General features: G+C 48.3%; 1 protein-coding gene across 1 annotated transcript; it reads right to left on the minus strand.

Annotated features, from left to right (window-relative positions):
• Nucleotides 1–12,377: 12,377 nt before the first annotated feature.
• On the minus strand, nucleotides 12,378–19,344 carry KCNK5 (potassium two pore domain channel subfamily K member 5). Its single transcript, XM_023527553.1, has 4 exons — nucleotides 19,171–19,344; nucleotides 17,829–17,995; nucleotides 17,341–17,509; nucleotides 12,378–15,144 (listed from the first exon to the last, which is right to left on the minus strand). Exons 2-4 carry the CDS (start codon nucleotides 17,847–17,849, stop codon nucleotides 14,267–14,269), a joined length of 1,068 nt encoding a protein of 355 aa, XP_023383321.1. The 5' UTR covers nucleotides 17,850–17,995; nucleotides 19,171–19,344; the 3' UTR covers nucleotides 12,378–14,266.
• Between the last annotated feature and the right edge of the window lie 1,006 nt (nucleotides 19,345–20,350).

The raw sequence follows: 20,350 nt of genomic DNA on the forward strand, positions 1-20,350 counted from the left end.
AGCTCTTAAAAACTAAAAATAGAACAACCTATGTAGTATCCTTGCTAAAAATATTTAACCTGAATGTAACCACGATCTAACTTCCAGTCTCCAGTAAGTATATGGGGTAGAATGAATTAGACGACATCATGAGGAAGCAGCCAGACAAATCCAGAATGTAGGATATTTTACAAGACAACTTGCCTAGACCAGTAAAATGTCAACGTTGTAGGAGAAACAAAAAGATAGGACAACTATTATAGATTTTAAAAAGACTAAGGAGACATAACAACCAAATGAAACCAAATAGTATCCTAGTTCAAATAGACCAGCAATAAAAGAAAATTTGGACACAATTAGGATCATTTGAATGTGGACAGGATATTAAACATATTAGGGGATTATTATAAATGTTCATAGGTGTGATAATGGTGATGGGATTAGATATCAGAGTGTCCTTAATTTTAGGATCTGCAAGCTAATGCATTCCAGAATCAAGTATAATGTGGTCTACAAATTTCTTTCAAATGATTCTGCCAAAATATACAGGCAGTTAATAGATAGATAGATAATAACAGTTGTTCGATCTAGTCCTGTACTGTCTCATACAGTAGCTACTAGCCACTTGTGGCTACTAATAACTTGAAATCACCTGAATTGAGATATGGCATGAATATAAAATATACACTGGATTTCAAGGACAGTAAAAAAAGTATAAAATATTATTTAATTTTTATACTGATTGCATGTATAAATAATATTTTGAAATAAATAAAATATAAAAGGTAATTTTACCTGTTTCTTTTTACTTTTTCAATGTGACTACTAGAAAGCTCAAAATTACATATGTGGCTTATATTATATTTCTAGTGAACAGCACTGACCTAGATGTGTGAAAAAGGATGGTTTTTCAAATTTTTTTCAAATTTCTGTATATTTTTTCAAATTTCTGTATATTTGCAATTTTCTTAATAAAAAGTTGGGAAGAAAATAAACAAGATAAAGATAAGGTAGAAGAATTTCTTTTTAATCAATAGGAAGGTTGCAGGATAAAGTTTAGAAAATCTTCTTGAAAGTAGGATAAGAAGACAAAATGTAAACATTAGAAGATCAGAGAATCCATCCAAGAGGTGTAGCTCATAATAAGACAAGAGTCAAAGGTCATGAGTTTCTAGACTGAAGGGGAGCTCTGAGGGCCCAGCAATATGAATAAAAAATTACACCGACCAATACACTACAAAATAGATTCTAAAACGTTTCCAGTAGGAGGGCTGGAATCAGAATATCACTGAAGTTCTCTATAGCCACAGAGGAAAGTGAAAAAGATAAAGGGGAAAAAAAACTCTCAAAATTTTGAAGAAAATTTCCAACCTAGAATTAGATACCCAGCCAAACTATCAATCAAGTTTGAAGGTAAAGATATTTTTAGATATACAAAGTCTCAAAAAGTTTATCTCCCTTGCACCATTTCTTAGAAAGATATTGGAAGAATTACTCCATCAAAGAAAGAAGTAAACAAAGAAAGACAGAGGCACTGAACTCAGAAAACAGGGACTTTAATGTAGGAAGGAGGCAAAGGAAATTCCTAGTGAATAGTGAAGGGACCCTTCAGGATGCTAGCTATGTAGCATGCCTAGAGAGCAGCCATCCAGCAAGGAGCAGAAAGACAGTTGGGTCTGAAAGAAATTCACCAAGGAAAAGAAATGAGACTAATAGATTACTCTTCTGAGAGGAGTTTTACAATTGTAGCAGGGAGTTTGGAAAGTAACTAGTGACAAAAACATATAAAACTAAGCAAAGAAAAACCATGCGAAAAAAATGTCAAGCCAGGAAGAAAATGTAAGCCAAGTAATGTAAGCCAGGTAATATTTACTTAGTTATGATAATGTTAACAACAAATTCAGTTCTAATCACAAATTGAGACCTAACTATATTGGGAAGGTAGGGAAAGAAGTATGTGAGTGGGGGGCGGAATTGAGCTAATCCTCATCTTTTGTAGTAGGAAGATAATCTATACTAACTAAATTAAGATTAAAATAATAATGGGACAAAAAATAGCTATATGTTATTTAGAGAAGCGAAGGAAAAATAACTGGAAAGTCTAAAAGAAATTGCCTCTGGGGATATGCAATGGGGAAGGGTGAGGCAGGCAATTGCTGTTTTCCGTTACTGTATGGGTAGTATTATTTGACTTTTTGAAAGTATTTATATATATATAATCACTTTGCTAAAAATAAAAGTTAAATTAGAATATAAAGAGAAAACCTAGGTCATCCAGGGCAGGGCAAGTGACTGCCCAGAACTGAAGGTCATTCCAGGTGTCACTGTCTGTCAGCTATGTACGTCAGCTCCTCTGGACATGGTTAGACGGAGCTTTTTTGGAGAAACGTTATCCTGCCTACCCCCATGACTCATAGGTTCCCATTGTTTTCACACCCCTGCATTCTTCCACTGTGGGGATGTGTGTGTTGATGTGTGGGGCGGGACAGAAGGAACTTTCTTGTGCTCTTTGTTTACTGTGTGCCCCACTCCCTTTCCCAGGGGTACGGGCTTCCTTGCCAGGCACCAGGTGTCAGGCATGGGGCACTGGGTGCCGAGAAAGAGTAAAAACAATCTTAAAATACCCCTCAGGCTGCCCATTGTGGAAATTCAGAATCATGTAGTTGAGCAGGACCTATGAGATCAACTTGCCAACATCTCCAAGATGTGGACACCAACTTTTGCCTGAACACTTTGAATGACAGGGAACTCAGTTCTTCAGTTGGACACTGTTGGAGGCCAAAGGCAAAGTGAGGGATACATAAAGGTCTTTGGTGGCTATCGGCTTTTGCACGGATGTTCCCATGGTCAAGACCTTTTGAGTGTCAAGGAATCCACTAGTTACAATGTAAGAGTACAGCTCTCAGAGGAACTAAAGACTGACCAGACCCTTTTCTCTGCCTCTCTCACTACGTGCCTGCTCTAGCATACTATCTCTCTCTGCATGCTTTCTTCCTCTCCCTCCTTACTGGCTCAAACGTGACCCCAAATGCCTGCCACTGCTCCCAAGCCTCCACGACCTCACGGGACTCAGTCTCTCAATATCTTAATTTCAAGTGCCTAACCAGGTCATCTCATTGGTTCATCATGGTTCAGATTTCCTTTCCTAGTCCAATCAACTTTACCAAGGTGGGTCACATGATTCAAAGATGGCTACCTAGATAATCTGTCCCATCTTCAGGAAGGACTATGGTGGAAAAAGCATCTCAAACATATCTACTACATTCATCACCTTTCTCTCCCTCCCGCTCCACATTTATCTATGGATGCTTTCAGTAAATATTTATCAAGTGTCTTCAGAAAAGGCACTGGAAGTTTGAAGGTGGAGGAACCAGGATCGGATTTGTGACACTAGGAAGGCATTGTCCCTCTGTGGGCCTCAGTTTCCTTCTCTGTATTATGAGGGAAGCTGCATTTCAACTATACTGAAGGTTCTCAACCCTGGGTGAACATAAGAATCATCTAGGGAGTTTTTAAATAACATTCTGATAACTGGCTTCCCTCCTCGCCTCCCTCTCCCACCCCTTCCACTGTTCATGGGTTGTTGTGGAATCTGAGGGACATACTTTGAAAAGACCCCAATGATTCCAATATGTAGCTAGGGTTGAGATCCCTCATTAGATTATCACTAATATTCAATGGCCAACATAATATTTGGCTCATAAAACATGCTCAATAGATTCTTCTTGAAGGAATAAATTTCCCGCAGCTGTAACATTTTGCTCCAAGTTAAGATGTAGGTTTTGGGGGTACTGGGAAAGCTCAGAACCAGAAGCAGAAAAATCGTGGAGGGAAGGTGCACTGCCAGTTAAGGCTGAAACTCAGAATGGTTCTTTGGAACTGGACCAAACTGAATTCTCTGGAATCTCTGACTCCCTTGGGGGCTCAAAATCAGGAGACCTGCCCTTCAGGGGGATAAGATCTTGGATCCTCCCCTCAACAGCTCTGACATTGGGCAAGTCAATAAACCTATCAGATTTTTACATGCAAAACAGGAATACATATTTCTCCTTTCACTAGGTTTTTGGGAGGATTAAGGAAGACAAAGAATTGAAAAGCACTAGATGAATGTAAAGAATTATTTATATGAGGCCTAATCTCAGGTAAATCTCAGATATATGGCCGCCTAACATCTCCCTGAGGGAGCAGTAGAGAGAGGGCACTAAATTGTTAGGGTCTGACATGGAAAATTATAGCTGTCCAGTCAGAGTTTTCCCTGGAACTTCAGTGAGTCATTTTTCAGCATTTCCTAGCATGAAAAGAATGACAGTAAAGTACCTGCGATCCCTAAGGATATATACATGGAGTCATGCCATGTGCTTTACATGCTAACCTTTGAGGTGAGTTATGGTCTCCATTTTTTCTATGAAGAAACGGGGCCACACAGGTTCGGTAACTTGTCCAAAATTTTTAGCTGTGAGAGCTGAGCCTGGAATTTGAGGCAGACCAAGAATAATCCATACCCTACTGTCTCTTTGGGGAGATGGGACAGACACCCACGGACCACTTAGCAGCCACAAATGTGTAGTTGCCTGCAAGGTAGAGAGGAGCAGAGAAGAAAAGCTGGAAGGGGGCTAGGAGGATCTTTCTAGGTTAGTGTAGAACCAGGCCACACAGTGGAGGAGCATGAAGAAACGACCTCTTATTAACTAATCCCTCTCCTAGGATCACAGGTCGGGGTCTCTGAGGTTGTGAACTGGAGATGTTACTTAGCCGAAGCCACAGTGAAGTTGGGAAGAGTGCAAGGCAGCTCCTGCAAGGCTTTGGGCAGTCTGAGAACTCCAGCTGAAGGCAGAAATGCCTTCTACACAAGGCCCGTGGTCTCTTTTCTGCCTTTGGTTTGGAGCATGACTCAAGAGCTTCTGTGTACATACATGAGGCAGATATGTGTGTAACTTACCCACCCAGTCAGCTCTTTAGTGAGGGTTCTTTTCATGGTAAGAATCAGAGACCATTTTAGCTCAAGGAAAGAAGAGTTTGTGGTCAGAATTCAGCAGGGAATCTCAAGAAAATCCAGAGATGAGACCAGCATCTCCTTATAGAGTCCTGGGGCTAAAAAGGTGTTTTTCTCTGTTATTTATTCTCTCTTCTCTGTGTCTTTCTGACCTTCTATTTCCTTTCTCTCTCTCCTTTCTCCTCTCTCCTCTTTCCCTCTCTCCCCCATCTCGTGCATGCGCGTGCACTCGCACGCACCTCTTCGCCTTTCTCTGTGTTTACTCCGTTCTCCTTTCTCTAACGTCCGACTTCTATGTGAACACACTTTCTGCTTCCCCTTAATTGTGGTGGCAGCTATGAAAGTGCACTCCACAGACCAACAACCACAGGCTCCATCTGCTGCGTCTGAAATCTGTCGCCAAGTTTGTGCCCAGACCACGGGCTGTTGTAGTCAGTGACTTAGCAGAGGAGGGTACCCGGACTCATCAGAGCCGCCTTTGGCTGGAGGACTCCCTGATAACCTAGCCTAACCTCCCTTAGGCTGCACGGCCATCTAGGATGCTTCCCTCTAACCATCCTTATCAGCATCACTCAGGACTGGACTTGTATCTCAGTCAGTTGGTGCTCCCAGAGTCTCATGAGTGCTTCCTCTAATATAAGCCCTTTCTGGCTGAATCTAGCCACAGCATCTGCTTCTTGGAGAACTTGGACTAACACTCTGTAGTTCCTTGTGGGTTATTAAGGATCCCCAATGCCAACCTTATGTGACCTCTCCTTCCACCTCTTATCACCAACACACACACAGAGTATGAGAGTAGAAGAGAATGAAGAAAGAGTAACCTTTTCCCTGGGTTCTTTTGTAAAGAGCCCAGCACAAAGCCTGTCACAAAGCAACTGGTCAATAAAAGGTTGTAGTTGTCAGAGAGAAAGCACGACTCATGGCTCACAGGCCTGGAGCATGCCTGGTGGCCTGTAGGACAATGACTGCCCTGTGGGGTGGGCCATACTATGCTGGCTCACTGAGGCCAGGAGGATCTGGGGTGAGGCTGAAGGGCACTGGCCCTCTGCAGCATTCACTTCTGACTGGGGCTATGGACATTCTGTGTGGAGTCAGCTCTTCTCCTGCACTGGGGGTAGGGAATTTCTGGAAGGCCTTAGACTCCCTCCTGTGTTGGCTCACATCAGGCATAAGATCCCATGTGTCAGCCCATGATTTTGCTCTACAATCTGATCCTTGCAGCCTTAGCCTGGATCCCAACCTGCCCAATTGCCCTAGTCCAGATGCCAGACTAGTGTTTGCCAAGAGAGTCTCCTCTTTAATCATAAGGACATCCAAGGGATGGGGACTTGGCTGAAGCCACAATGCAGTTGGGCAGAGTGCAAGGCAGCTCCTGCAAGGCTTTGGGCAGTCTGAGAACTCCAGCTGAAGGCAGAAATGCCTTCTACACAAGGCCCATGGTCTCTTTTCTGCCTTCGGTTTGGAGCATGACTCAAGAGCTTCTGTGTACATACGTGGGACAGGTACGGTATAACCTGCCCACCCAGTCAGCTCTCTAGTAAAGGGGAGCCCTAACTCGTAGTATCTGACCATTTCTGTCAAACACCAATACTACTGTTATGGTTGATTTTAGGCTACCAACTTGATGTCACAAAACGGAAGGTTGGGAAGAGAAATGCAATAGCATACCATTGTGTAATGTTTCTGCCATATACCTATAATAGATACAAATAACCTCAAAAGCATGGATAATAGTAATATGTAATTAGGAAATGATGAGTTTTGTGTATTTACCACCTTGCTCTTAATACAATTTAATTATATGTTTATATAATTTAATTTTTAATACAACCAGCTTGTAAAAATTCTGAAACTTCAGCCATTGGCTCTCATAAGCTGGTATGAATGGGCTCTAGACCACTGGGTCAGAACCTTTCCCCTGGAGCGAACTACTGAGGGTGGTAATCTGGGTGAGTAGAGAGACACAGAGGTGAAGGCCTAACCGCCTTGTTGGTAGTTGTCTGCCCTTCATTTTTCTTCCTCCTCAGTCACCATCATGTGTTCTAGCCAACCTAAAAGAGACTCAACAAATACAGGCCATTTGAATTGAATAGAGTGTGATGTCAACACTATAAACAGCCGCTCAGCTGGTCAGAGGCAGGTGAAGGAATTAAAGAATGAGGAGGAAGTTTAACGTAACTGGAAGTAAACACAGATTTCAATGCAGAATGAAAACACTGGCAGGGAGGGATTGGCAGGGGATGCCAGAAACACAGAAGGACCTGGCTTCTGAGATCTCCAGCCAGGTATTCCCCGAACCTGGATATTTCTGGGTTCTGCCTCAGACCTGCCAAGTCAGAATGCCCCAAGATGGAACCCAGGAATCCCCTGCTAATTCTTGGGTAGTCACCGCAGGGCTGGGATCTGCTGATTGATTCACCTCATTGGTCTTGCGATAAGGAGTGGCTGGGAGTCATGCCAGGGCACCGTCTCTGGGCACCTTCGCCCTTGAGCATGAGAGCCTCTCCCTGGCAGGTTTGTATAGTAGTTAATAGCATAGACTCTGTGTTCTAGCTATGTGACTTTGGGCAAGTTACATAACAGCTCTGAGCCACAGCTTCCAAATGGAGATTGTAATACTGACCTCACAATGTTGTGGGGATTAAAAGAGATCATGGACATAAAGTGTCCTGGTTAGTGCCTGTATGTAGTAAGGATTCCATAAATGGCAGATGTGGCTATTTAGGTCACATGGCTGCATTGGTAGCATACCCCAGGCTTCTAGTACTGTTTAAACAGAGCAGAAAGGACTAGAGACCCCAGAGTAGAAGGGATTTTGAGATCTTGAAGGTAAAAAACTTTGATCTTGTATAAGGAGTTAGAAGACTTGATGGCATTTGGCCTCAACTTGGCCACTTCAAAGAGTTTTAGTCTCAGGGCAGTAAATGCTGTCTGTGCCTCATGTTCCAATCCCTCGGTTCTCGTCAGGTGTCAGTGAAGCTCCAGTGGACAGTCCCATGCATGGTGCCCGAGTGCCTCCTCAGAGTGCCTTGGTGCCTCACTGCTTTTCCACCTGAGAGCTTTCTTTGAAGCTTGCAGACGGTCATTTAGCTCAGGGCAAGCCCAGCCAGTGTTCCCTTTATCTATTGCTATTTAACAAACCGTCCCCAAACTTATAACAACACTGATCACTTATTTGCTCATGATTCTGCAGGTTGGGGGATGGCTGAGCTCTGCTCTATGTAGCCTGAGCTGGGGCTGGATGTCTAAGATGGAATCTTGGCTGGGCAGGTTCTCTCTTAATGTGGCTTCTCCATGTGACTAGTTTGGTCCGTCACAGCATGAGTCCCAAAGTGCTTGGATTTCTTACATTGTGGCTGGCTTCTCCAAGAGCAGAAAAACAGAAGCTGCCAGGTCTTCTTAACACATAGGTTCCAAAAGCATAGGTCACCTCCACAGTATTCTATTGATCGAAACTGTCATCCCAGGGCCAGCCCACTTGCAAAGGGAATAGACTCCACCTCTTGCTGGGGGAGTGGTGAGGTCACTTTGCTGACCAGAATGGGGGCTGGGAAGTATTGTCGTGGCCATCTTTGGACAACAGAGTCTGTCACATCCAGCATGTGTGACAGGAAGGTGGGGATTAATGCCCCTAGGGGGCATCCTTAACCAATGATGGTGGGAACTGGTGTATAAATGCAGGTCCCCTGCCCTCAGACCTATATTGGACAGGTTCTTCAGGGGATCACCAGCAGCATCGAGGCCCAAATGCCCACAATGGAACCAGCTCAACAATGCCCTTTTAATTACTTTTTGTTCTCCCCCATCTTTATCTCCCTCTTCCTTCTGCTACTTCCTCCAAACATCTCTCAGTTCGGGTTTCAGGTCTTCCTCCCTTGAGATACCAAACCAAGACACTCAGTTTCTTTGTTTGAAAAAGCCCCTCAGTGGAGGCTGTAAAATATTGCCCCTGACTCCCAGGGCTGTTGAGTAATCCTGCAGGAATGGACATAAAAGGGCTTTGTAAATTGGCCTCTGGGAGCTGAGGTGAGCTGTCACTTTGAGCGAAGACACTCTGGAGGGAAGCATGGGGTCAGGGGGCCGCTAGGGTGGGAGGCCCAGACCCTGATCATCAGGGAGTAGTGACTGGGCTGCCTTGGGGATGATGAGAGTTGAGGACAGAGAGGTGTGGGGGAAACGCAAAAGGGGGTGTGGACAGAGGTACTTTCTGGAGTGTGAAGAAATAAGGTGTGCTGTGTCCTTGTCCTGCCCACCACATTTGAGTGACTTAGCACAATGAAGTGACTCACCAGGCCACCGCAGTCTGTGACAAGGTCCCTCAAGATCATCCACCCAGCTTTGCTGGGACTTGCCCTTGTGGAACAAGACTTGCCTCCTGATTGGCCTCTGCCCCGGGAAGAGAGGAACTAAATAAGATTCCAGGACTCTGGTTCATTCACTTTCCATTCAGTAAACACTGAACAGCTGAGCTCTCTTCCATGCCAGGCCCTGAGGTAGGGATCCAAAAGTGAGCAAGCCTGTTCTCTCCGAGGCTCCTAGTTGGGGTCAGTTGGTGTGTGAGACCAAGAGACAAGCAGCCTGAACAGCACGAAGCAGTGGTTTGCTGAGGGAGGCACTCTGGGCACAGAGGAGGGACATCTGACCCAGAATCTGGAGGGAGGGCAGGCAGTTGTGGAACTCGTCTCGGAGAAGCTGATGTTCGCCTTGAACTCCAACAAGTCTTAGGACTTAGCCAGGAGACAGGCAGGGCATGTTCCTGGCAAAGGAAACAGGCATGGCCACAGGAAGGCCTGGCTCATTGGAGAAACTTCATTGGAGAAACAAAGAAGTGGAGGAGGGTGAACTATGAGGCTGGAGAGGGAGGAGGGCCGGTAAGAGCAAGGGGAGCCACTAACGAGTCTAAAGCAGGAGATAAAGTGGTCAGATTTGAGTTTAGGATACATCCTGCTGGTTGCAGTGAGGGCCATGTGGAAGGGAGACGAGCTAAGGGGGCTGGCTTGCTTCATTCATTCATTCATTCATTCACTCATTCAACAAACATCTGTGGAGTCCTTGCTAGATGCCAGGCCCTGTGCTGTTGTGGAGATCCAGGTGAGGAGCCGTAGTGGCCTGGATCGTAGTGGCCAGGACGGAAGCCAGGACAGAGGGGAGGGGCGTAGATTTGGGGAGGTGCTCTCACTGGTACACAAAAACATTCTAGCAATTTTTGAACTGGTATCCTGCTCCTGGGCCAGTTGTGTATGAATCTGGAAAGTGAGGATCCGTTACTTCAGGGGTGGAGAGCTTATTTACAGGGGCCCATAGAAGGGCAGCTATTCCAGGAGCCGTCACCCAGAGCAATGTGGCTCAACCTGCCTCCTCCTTCCCTCTCATTCTGCCTGGGCTCAAGGAAGCTTCCATGTGGTCGAGGTGACTGGCCCTCTCCAGTAAGGGGGTGAAACCCAGACATCCTGGTTTCTTTTTATCGACTCTGGCATGGAGCTGAGTGACTCTACTGGGACCAAACGGAGGGCAGAAGCCCAGCTGGCACAGTTTGTGCTTGTTTCTCTATTTTCGTGCTCCTCTCCCCCTCAGATTGCAGACTCTTTGGGGGTAGGAACTATCTCCTCTGTCTGACTGTGTTTTCTGAGGGTGTCTCCCCCATTAGATTAGGGACTTCTGGAGGGTAGCATGACTGGAAATGCAAGTCAGGGAAGCTCTTTTGCTGCTGCTTAATAGTTTGGATTTTAAAAAAATAATACCTGTGGTGAGGGTTAAAAGACTGGGTTAAAAGAGGAGACAAGATTGAAAGAGGCTTGGGAAATATAGACAAGACATAAATACCAAGCACAAACCATGAACAATGGTCAGAAATGAGAGTAAAGGGAATCAGACTGTAAGCTCCATGAATGCAGGGATTTTTGTCCATTTTACGGTTGTTTTCCGAGTGCCCAGAACAGAGCCTGGTATGTAGTTGGTGCTCAGTGAACATTAATTGAATAAATGACTGTGAAGAACAGAGTGCCAGTTTACTGCTAGGACAGGAATGCTTCTGGGCAGTAGCAGGGAGGGCCAGAGTTCAAGGAACTGCCGGTCCCACTGCAGTGGGAGTGTGCACTCCCAGAGCCCTATGGGTCTCTGGGGGTTGAACAATGTACCCTGTGAGCCAGTAGGTCTGACTCGGGTTACGAATCTGGCAACAGCAGAGGTATTCTCTGCCAGGGTCCTCTCCCTTGACACCCAAACCACCTCTTCTATCTCCACCCTTGACAGCTCAGGCACTGCGACGAGACCATGCCCCCTGCACTGTACCTCTCCTCTGCTCCTGACCTCTCAGGAATTTGGGTCCTTCTAGGCCCCACCCTCTGCTCCAGTGTCTCATTTCCAGACCTTTTGCTCAGAAAGCTCCCCAGTCTTCTGTTTGTGTTTTATCTATGAGCACAGTCCTGTGAAGCTGTGCCCCTGTAGCTATGAGCCTTCATCTCCTTAACTGCAAATGGGGCCGAATAACCTGTGCCACAAAGAAGCTCCGAGCTGTATTTGTCAAAAGGCTTTGTGAAATGGTCAAGTGCAAAATAAAGGCAGTAGTTCGTGCTAAATTAAGGCAGCGCTTAATGTGATGGAACTGTTCCCTCGGGGCTGAAAGAGGCTAAAGCACAACCAGGGAACCTCGGACCTGCGTGCGTGTGTGTGTGAGGGGTGTGGGGAGATGTTTTGGTAGAGGGAGGGATGATGTATCAAGTAGTTATAGAATTGGTTTGTATTTTAAATACAGGATCCTTTGCAAACACATCCATATTCTCATTAAAGATGTCGTTCAGTTCTGAAATCACAGAATCTTTCATTTTCTCCAACAGACTCCAAATTTTAACTGTCCTGTGTGGTGTTGGGAGAAAGCCCTGCAATTGTCACAGAAGAGTCCAATCTCAACAGACCCGAGTGAGGCTGTGTGGGTTTGAATCCAAGCTCCCTCCCTACCTATTGAGATCTTGCACAAGCCACCTCTCAGTGTCTGTTTCCTTGTCTATAAAATGGGGATGCAATACCCACCACATAGCATCGTTGCAAGAACAAACAAGTTCATTCACGTATTACTGAGCTAAAGCATGCCGGGCAGACTGGTGACGCGGGTGTGCCATGATCACCCCCACCTCTCTCCTTTTGCTCCCGAATCTCCTTCCTGGTTCTTGGACTCCTTCTGCAATGCTCCTTCCCTATCCTCATTCAGATTCGTTAACTGCCACCCCTTCGAGGCCTGTCCTGATCACCTCATCTTTCATTTTCTCCCTTCCAGACCACCCAACTCTCCTCTTGACTCTGAGGCTGTCCTCAGTCCTCCCTGCCCCCACCACAACCTTGCCCTCCAACTTCAGCACCCTGTCCCAACCCCTGCCACCCCCACCACAGCACACACCAGACTAGCCTGTCCATCTCATGTTTTATTGTAAAAATGTTAAAATAAATTACATTTGACATCATTGCTAGTATGTACATACAGTGTGTGCAATTGCAGAACAGCCAGTGACGCTGCAGCAAGGCAGGGCGAGGAAACTAGGATGAATTCATTAAAACATTTCACAGAAAAACAAAAGGCCGCTCCGCTCCTTCATGCCTGGCTGCCGGGCCAGCATAGCCCTCGGTTACAGGATGAACTGGGGGTGTGGGCACACATGCCCATCACTACCTTCACATGTTGGGGGGTGGGTGGGGTTCTGGCTCCATCTGGCCACACAGTACCGGGGAGGGGGCTGAGAGGCAGAGGTGTTTGGGTCAAGGGTGATCCCTTAACTCCTGCCCAGCATCCATTGCCTGTGATGGGTACCCTTCCCCAACTTTGCTCACCTGCCAGCAGGTGCCCTCTCCCACACTATGTCGCGACACTTGACATCGTGACCTTGACTGAGGTCACTGAGAAGGGCCCAAATGAGTGGGGGTAGGAGGGTGAACACTGAACACCCCAATCCTTGGGACCCTGCTCTTTCACCTTCTTTTCCTCTCTGGCTCTGAAGCCAACAACGGGTGACAGGTATATAAAAAACAGCAGTTTATTTAAAAAATAACAAAACAAAACATACAGGGCAGAGCAGGCTGGCCCCAAGGTGTGTATCACGGAGAATCTAAGATCTCTGCCAGCCCCTCACCAGAAACAGTCTGTGTACAGTTTCACATTATCTTTTGCTCCTCCCGTCGCAAATCCTTTCCTTTCATTCTCTCTCCCATCACCCCCCTCCCCCTCCCTCCCACACACCTGTGCATGCTCCTGTGCGCTCTCTCTCTCTCTCACACATACACACACACCCCCCAAACAGTGGCTAGAGGGAGGAGCTTGATTCACATATTTGGCCATTCCCCACTTGCGAGCCAAGAGCAACCTGGGGAGCGGTGAGATCCTTGTTCTGGGCACAGGGGAGATGGAAGGGTATGGGGGACGCAGACCAAGCCAGAGTTGAGCTCACTCCTGTAGCTCCCTGGTCACTAGCTCCAGGAGCTGCAGCCTCAGTGGCATGGCCTGCTACCTTCTCCTCCTCCTACCACTTCCTGGGAGGCAGAAAACCTGCAGCTACCACTGCTTGGCCAAAGGGTATCTGAGACAGAGAACTGGTCTCTGGGCTGGGCTGGCAGTCCCAGTAAACCAACAAGGGCTAGGACGCCTGCCCAAGCACCCTTGGGACTTGCTCTGGGCCCTACATATCAGGAGTGTTGCAGCACCAGCCCATTATTTCCTCTCTCCCTTCCCCCAGGTGACCTCTTCCCTACTGAGTTTTGCAGTAAGGGCCAGTCAAGCGGACAGGTGGGATTGGGGTTGGAGAAATCCTTGCCCCAGGCAGGGCCCTGCTCTTGTTGAGGCCTGAAGTGCCCGGGTCTCACCCTGCCCTCCTCCTCTCTCCGAAATGCCTAGCTCAGTGCCAGGCACACACACAAAAAGCCCACTAATGCTGGTAAACTCAAATGGCTGAGGGCCCAGACTAAGAGAACCGTGTGACATTCTCAACCAAATGATGGGGCAAAGACCCACGCAGTGCAGGCCTCTTTGGGGTCAGTCCTACCAGCAAACATGTCTTTGAACCGTCAAATATACCAGCTGTGCTTAGGACAGATGCCTCCCACTGCCAGGGTGCCAGTTCAGCTGGAAAACAGAGGCCCTGTCCTGGGCACGTGCCATGCTTGACAGTGGTGTCTAGCTGGAGGGGATGGAAGGTAAGGAAGGCCCCTAGCCCCCCACTCCCAGTTCCAGGGGGTCCCAGCCATAGTAGCATGCCCCAGGACTGAGGGCAATGGAAGCCATCAAAGGTGGAGTGGGGAGCCGGCCCCGCCTCACGTGTCTCTGGGGCCGTTTGCCTTATTGTACTCGTTCATAAGCTGTTCGTAAGGCACAGAGACCTCTGACTCGGTGCTAGTAAAGGTCGATTCGTCCGATGAGGGGAGCTCACCCAAGTTCAAGGGCACCTCAGCCTCAGCCTCTTCCTGGGGCCTTTCCTCCCCGGCCAGGTTGTCCTCCAGCGAGGACTTTGACGTCTCCTCGTCCAAGAGGCTGGTCTCCTCGTTCACAAAGGTGATGTTGGCGTTCTGGAAGATGAGCGGGTGGTAGTCCTGGGCGTCCCACGGCTCGCCCTCCTCACTGATGCGGTCCAGCTGGTTAGTGAACACCTCAGGGGTAGGGGAGCCATCCTCGGGGGGCCCTGCCCTGGCCTCCTCGCCAGGGGCCCGAGACACATGGCCTTTGCTCCTTAGTGTCTGAGATACCTCTTCCAAACTGGGCACCCGGTTCTTGGAATAGAGCACCATGGGGGCCAGGGAGGCAGGGATGGCTGGCAGCCCACTCTCCTGAGGCCCCGGCCCCGGCCCCGGCCCCAGCCCCGGGACCCTCTCACCACCCCCGCTCGTCTTCATTGCCTTCTTCCCAATCTGCTTGATGAGGTCATTGTAGGTCTCCTCCTTTTTGGACAGAAAGCTGAAGATGTTGATGTCCTTGGATGCCGTGTTCCCTGCTATCTGCAGAGCCTTTTTGGAGTGTGGGGAGCTCTCGAAGGACTCCTTCCGCCGTCGCCGCCGCTTCTTGATGGCCTTGTGGACCTCCACGAACATGCTCACCTTCCAGTTGACAAAGAGGGACAGCCAGGCCAGCCCCAGGTAGATCCAGAGCTCCACAAAGTAGCGGTACAGGGCGTGGTAGTTGGCACTGGGGTTCACACCTGAAGACAGGACAGGAAGCCCAGAGGGTCAGGAGAGGGACCCGGAAACACTCAAGGGCCAAAGATGTGTTATCTGAGAAGGCACACGTCGCCAGAACACAGAAGGGGACAAACTGAGAAAAGGAGACCGTTCCAGAACCTGGACTACTCCATTGTCACTGAGGGCCTTGACCCGGTGAGTCATGTGCCTGTCCTAGTCCCCAAGTTGCCTGAGCCTCAGTTTCTTCAACTGCTGAAAGTCAGAAGAGTGGTTCCCTGGGGAGAGGGAGGTTCAAGGGGGAAGGGCTCTGGGGAGGCTGGTATTGGAGCCAGCACATAGGCCGGGAAAACAGTCCATGAATGTCTGCCTTTCAGTTAGTCACCTATACCTACACTATCTACACTTAGCTATTTTCTGTACTGTTTTGGTATATATATTATAGTTCATTTAAAACTGGGCCAGAAATTAAATGACATCCTCATTGCTGGGGACGGACTCACTGGCTTACATAAAGGAGGCCAAGAGGACTTGTGAGCACTGGTCCCGGCGGGAAATATTCTGGACAGCCTTGACTCTCCTTCAGTGAGGTCCGGCCTGCTTCCTCATTTCATTTCTTCCCTCCTTGGATCGGTTCCTCCCATGGCCTGGAGGGCTCTGCTCACTCCACATCACCCTCTGCCAAGGCCAGGTTCCTGACACCTGCTCCAGGGAGCCCTCCCACATGGCCCCGCACAGTTCCGGTGGCTCTCCAACACTCTAAGATTACCTGAGATTTCTTTAATTTTCCATTTACAGGCATGTTAATCTATACCATTATGTATCCTGTGTTGCCCTTTCCCCCTGAGACGGAGCAACCTGGAAAAGGGACTGGAGAAAAGGGGCTTCCTCTAGAGTGGGGCTCCCTCATCTAATTAAAGGTTCCCCAAAGGCAGTGGCCATCCGCCCTGCAGACAGAAGGTGCTGCTACGCTCACTCGGGGCTCTCGGGCATATGCAAGTTATGTTGACAACCTGCGCACACGCTCATATAGCCGGGCCCTCCTGTCAGCACTGATAAACTGCAACTTATCTGATTTTCCACTGCCCTATGAGATAGGTGCTATTACATTTTTTTAAAACCCATTTTATAGATGAGGACACTGAAGCAGAGGCTTGGTGTCTTGCTGGAGCTGAGAAAGTATGATGAAATACCCTGCTGTGCTTCTCCACTACGAAAGTTTTTCCTTAGCCTGCTCTGGGCCCCAATGGCTAGACAATGGCAAGATTGTGCCTCTGTCTAACTTCATCTCCTAAAATAGTAGGCCCAGGTCTGCCAGGTCAGTGGAGTATTCAGGCCTCTCTTTCCTGTTCCTCCCACCCGATCAGCCACCCTTCCCAGCATTCCCAAGTCTCCACTTATAATGGGGCAGAAGGGTAGTGACCTGGCCCTGGCCCCTGGGAAGGGAGATAGGGAGACCAGGCCCTCAGAGCAGAGGCTAAGGTCAACCGGCCAAGGCAACGGGCACTGAGTCAGTGAACAAACATTGGGTCAGTGAGGCCAAATGTGGTGTCAGGAAGATTAAGAACCAGGATTTTCTGCAGGCCACAGGCAAAAGTACTGAGTGGCTGGGACTAGATGAAGGGGCCAAAGATCTTATTGCCTGCCTGGATTAAGTAGGGGAGGGAATCTTGCCCAGATTCCCTGCCCTACTAAAGAGGTAGGGCAGCTTGGGAGAAGGCCTCTTATGTTTAAGCTGCCTGTGGCAAGAGCAAAGTTTTGGGTCTCTGAGCCAAGCCTCCAGGACAACTCCTTCGGCTCTTGTAATTCATGGAAGGAAGGCAGCTCTGTGTGAAGGAAGAGCCTGGCTTGGCTTCGGGGCTCTCTGGGTAACGGGCACAAACCCTACAAGCAGAAGGCCCTATCCCCCGCGCCTGGTGCACCTACGCACCTAAGTTTAGGAGATGGGGAAGAAGAGAGGGAGAGGAAAAGATCAGATGCTAAACATGAAGAAAGGAAGTGAAGAAAGCCACGTATCAAGAAAAGAAAATAGAAAAGTCTTTTGCAGTTACTCTGTGCCTTCGTTTCCTCTTTCAAATGGCAGGGTAGGGTAAGGACCCCCACGGGGTGGGGGAAGTACCTAGGACACTGAATGCCGATCGGGGCTCCCAAGAAAGGTCAAATGAATTGAGATTGGAGAAGCAGGGGAAGCAGAGGCAAGGGGAGAAGGCGAGACTTACCGGCCACAAAGTCGCCAAAGCCGATGGTGGAGATGGTGGTGAAGGAGTAGTAGAAGCCCTCGATGTAGTCCCACTCCTCGGTCACCATGAACACCAAGGGCGGGATCACCAGGTGGACGAGGACACCCCACACAATGAAGATGGCTGTGCACGTGATTTGTGCCTTCCGCTGATGGGGTGACAGGGAGACCAAGTCAGACATGGTGGAGAGACTAGGGGAATCCAGCATGAACACCCAGAGGGCCGGGGAGGTGGCGAGAGGGGAGGCCAGCTAGGCACCACACCTGGGAGGGGGCTCGCTGCCCAGGGAAGGAGAGAGGAGCAATGTTCCCAGCCTAACCCAGGAGGGCAGAGGGCTCTGAAACTGCCTTCTTGCCATCTGTCCAAACACCTTTGGATCCTTCTGGATTCTTGGATCCTTCCCACCCCCTCCCATCACCTGCCAGGGTCCCCTCATCTCTGCTCAGCACCTAGGATTGAGGACATACCAGGCTCACGCCTCTCTTCATGAGGAACTGGCCCAGCCGCTTTGCACGTCCCCCAAAGAACTTGCCCAGGGCACTGATCCACGTCAGGCAGAGCGGCACTCCGAAGAGACCATAGAAGACACAGAAGAGACGCCCAGCGGGGGTCTTGGGAGCCACGTTGCCATAGCCTGAGGAAGTAAAGAAGTGAAGCTAAGAACAGAGCCATAGCAGGGGTAAGGGACCCAGACTCAGAGTAGTTCTTGCTCTATCACACACACACACACAGCTTGAGGGAGACCCATTCTCTAAGATCACTTGACCTAATATCAATACTTAGGAAACGACATTTCCCTTGGTCACACTATGGTCATGATCATTTATAGCAATTATAATAGTACGGGCTATGTCTGCCACCAGATGGGGAGCTCCCTGAAACCAGACTAAACCCCCACCATTAGCAAGTCTTCTCGTCTGTATGGCATCAATTTGCAAATTAGAAAAAGACGCCCTCTCTGGGTAGATACCCTAGAGCACTGTAGTAGCCGGTCTCCAAAGAGAGACATTCTTCATCCCTTCCCTTCTCATGCAGGCATGCTGCCGCTCATGTCAAGCTACAGTCTAATTCCCCTCCCTCTGAATTTGGGCTTTAGTGACTCGCTTGACCACAGAGTGCAGCAAAAGTGACAAGAGGTAGTCTACATCTAAGAAGCCTGCTGCTTCCCCCCTGATCTCTTGAAATGTCTGCTTTTGGGATTTTCCTTCCTAGAATCCAGCTGCCATACCATGGGATGATCACGCCATTGTATTTTCATCCCTAGCTGAGCTCCCAGCCAATGGCCGGCATCAACTATCGAACATGTGATAGAAGAAGACATCTTGGATGTCTGCCAGCAGGGCTTTCAGACAACTCCAACCCCAGCCACCACGACTGCCACTGCATCAAGAGACCTCAAGCAAGAACTGACTGGGTGAACCAGTCAAACCACAGAACAGCCAAAGATAAGAAGTTGTATTTTAAGTCACTAACTTCTGGGGTGGCTGGTTATGCAGCCAGCCATAGATAATCAGAATAGATACCCAGCTTGTTGAGCAAGCATAGGGAGGCTGGCTTTGTACAGTGAACAACCTGTTTAACCTCCTCATAGCTTTGGCTATCAGGTTGTGTCATATTTCTGCTCCAAAAGCCCAGGTCAGGACTCCTGGAACACAGTCTCCCAGGCACGGCCAGTCACCAAGGATTTATTAAATTCCCAGGGAAAAATGTCAAAAGAACAGGCTGCAACTGGCCTGATTTTATCATGACAAGGCCAGAACTGAAGCTAGAGCCTGGAAGCAGGTATCCTGAAGGTATCAGAAGACTAACCGATGGTAGTGATGACTGTGGCTGCAAAAATCACTGCGTTGGGCCAGTTCCAGTTGTTGAAGGTCTGGTTGCCTGTGATGGCCACGCCCTGTCCTGCAGCATCAGATACCACCTAAAAAGAGAGACAATGAAGGTCAGAGAGGAGGCCAGACTAACAGATGCTTTCTAAGTGACAGCACTCTATTAAACTCCTTATAAACATTCTCATTTAATTATCACAGTAACGAGGTGGCAGTTACTGTCTCCATTTTATAGATGATGAAACATTTTATAGAGGATCAGAGAGGTTAAGTGATTTGTCCAAGATCACACAGCTAGTAAGTACAGTTGCTCTTCGATTTACAATGGGGTTACATCCCAATAAACCCATCATAAGTTTGTAAGTCAAAAATGCATTTAACGCACCTAACCTACCAAACACCACAGTTTAGCCCGGTCTACCTTAAACATGCTCGGAACAGTGTCCAAAAAACACTGGCAACAACACAGTGCACTGTAGAGGGTGTCTGTTGTTTACCCTCATGATCGTAGGGCTGACCAGGAGCTGCGGCTTACTGCTGCTGCACAGTCTCACGAGAGAGTACCCTACCGCATATCACTAGTCAGGAAAAAGCTCAAATTTCAAAATTCGAAGTATAGTTTCTACTGAATGCGTATCACTTTCACACCATCACAATGTCAAAAATTCCTAAGTCAAACCATTGTAAGTCAGGGACTATCTGTATGAAGCCTGGGCAATTTGGCTCCAAATGTTTGCCTCTCCGTGAGCCACAGTGCTTCTCAAACTAACATGTACCAGAATCACCAGGAGAGCTTGTTAAATACAGACGGCCGGGCCTCACCCCCAGTCTCTGACTGAGTAGGTCTGGGAAGGGGTCCAAGAATTTGCATTTCTAACAAGTTCCCAAGTGATGCTGAAGCTACTGGTCCAGGGACCACACTTTGAGGACCCCTATACTAAACTATTCTGCTTCTCAAGGAGGGCAGATTGTGATGCAGACACATAGGAGGACCCTTATACCACACCCGGCCCTCTACAGAGAAGTGTTCTACTACAGGGTTGGCCTGGGAGGGACCCTTACACACCACACACTCCACCCCCCACACTCCACCCCCCACTCACTGTCAGGATATCTGCTACAGTCAGTTCAGTGCCCTCTTGGATCTGTCCTCCAAGGCT

This window comes from Pteropus vampyrus, unplaced genomic scaffold (genome assembly GCF_000151845.1).
Source record: "Pteropus vampyrus isolate Shadow unplaced genomic scaffold, Pvam_2.0 Scaffold18, whole genome shotgun sequence".
NCBI lineage: Eukaryota > Metazoa > Chordata > Mammalia > Chiroptera > Pteropodidae > Pteropus > Pteropus vampyrus.

Excerpts from the sequence above, each read along its gene's own strand:
- KCNK5 (XM_023527553.1), bottom strand. The coding sequence starts at position 17,849 with ATGAAGAGAGGCGTGAGCCTG. Across the intron at positions 17,510-17,828 it reads TGAAGAGAGGCGTGAGCCTG|CGGAAGGCACAAATCACGTG; the intron begins GTATGTCCTCAA and ends TCACCCCATCAG. Across the intron at positions 15,145-17,340 it reads CTTTGGCGACTTTGTGGCCG|GTGTGAACCCCAGTGCCAAC; the intron begins GTAAGTCTCGCC and ends TCCTGTCTTCAG.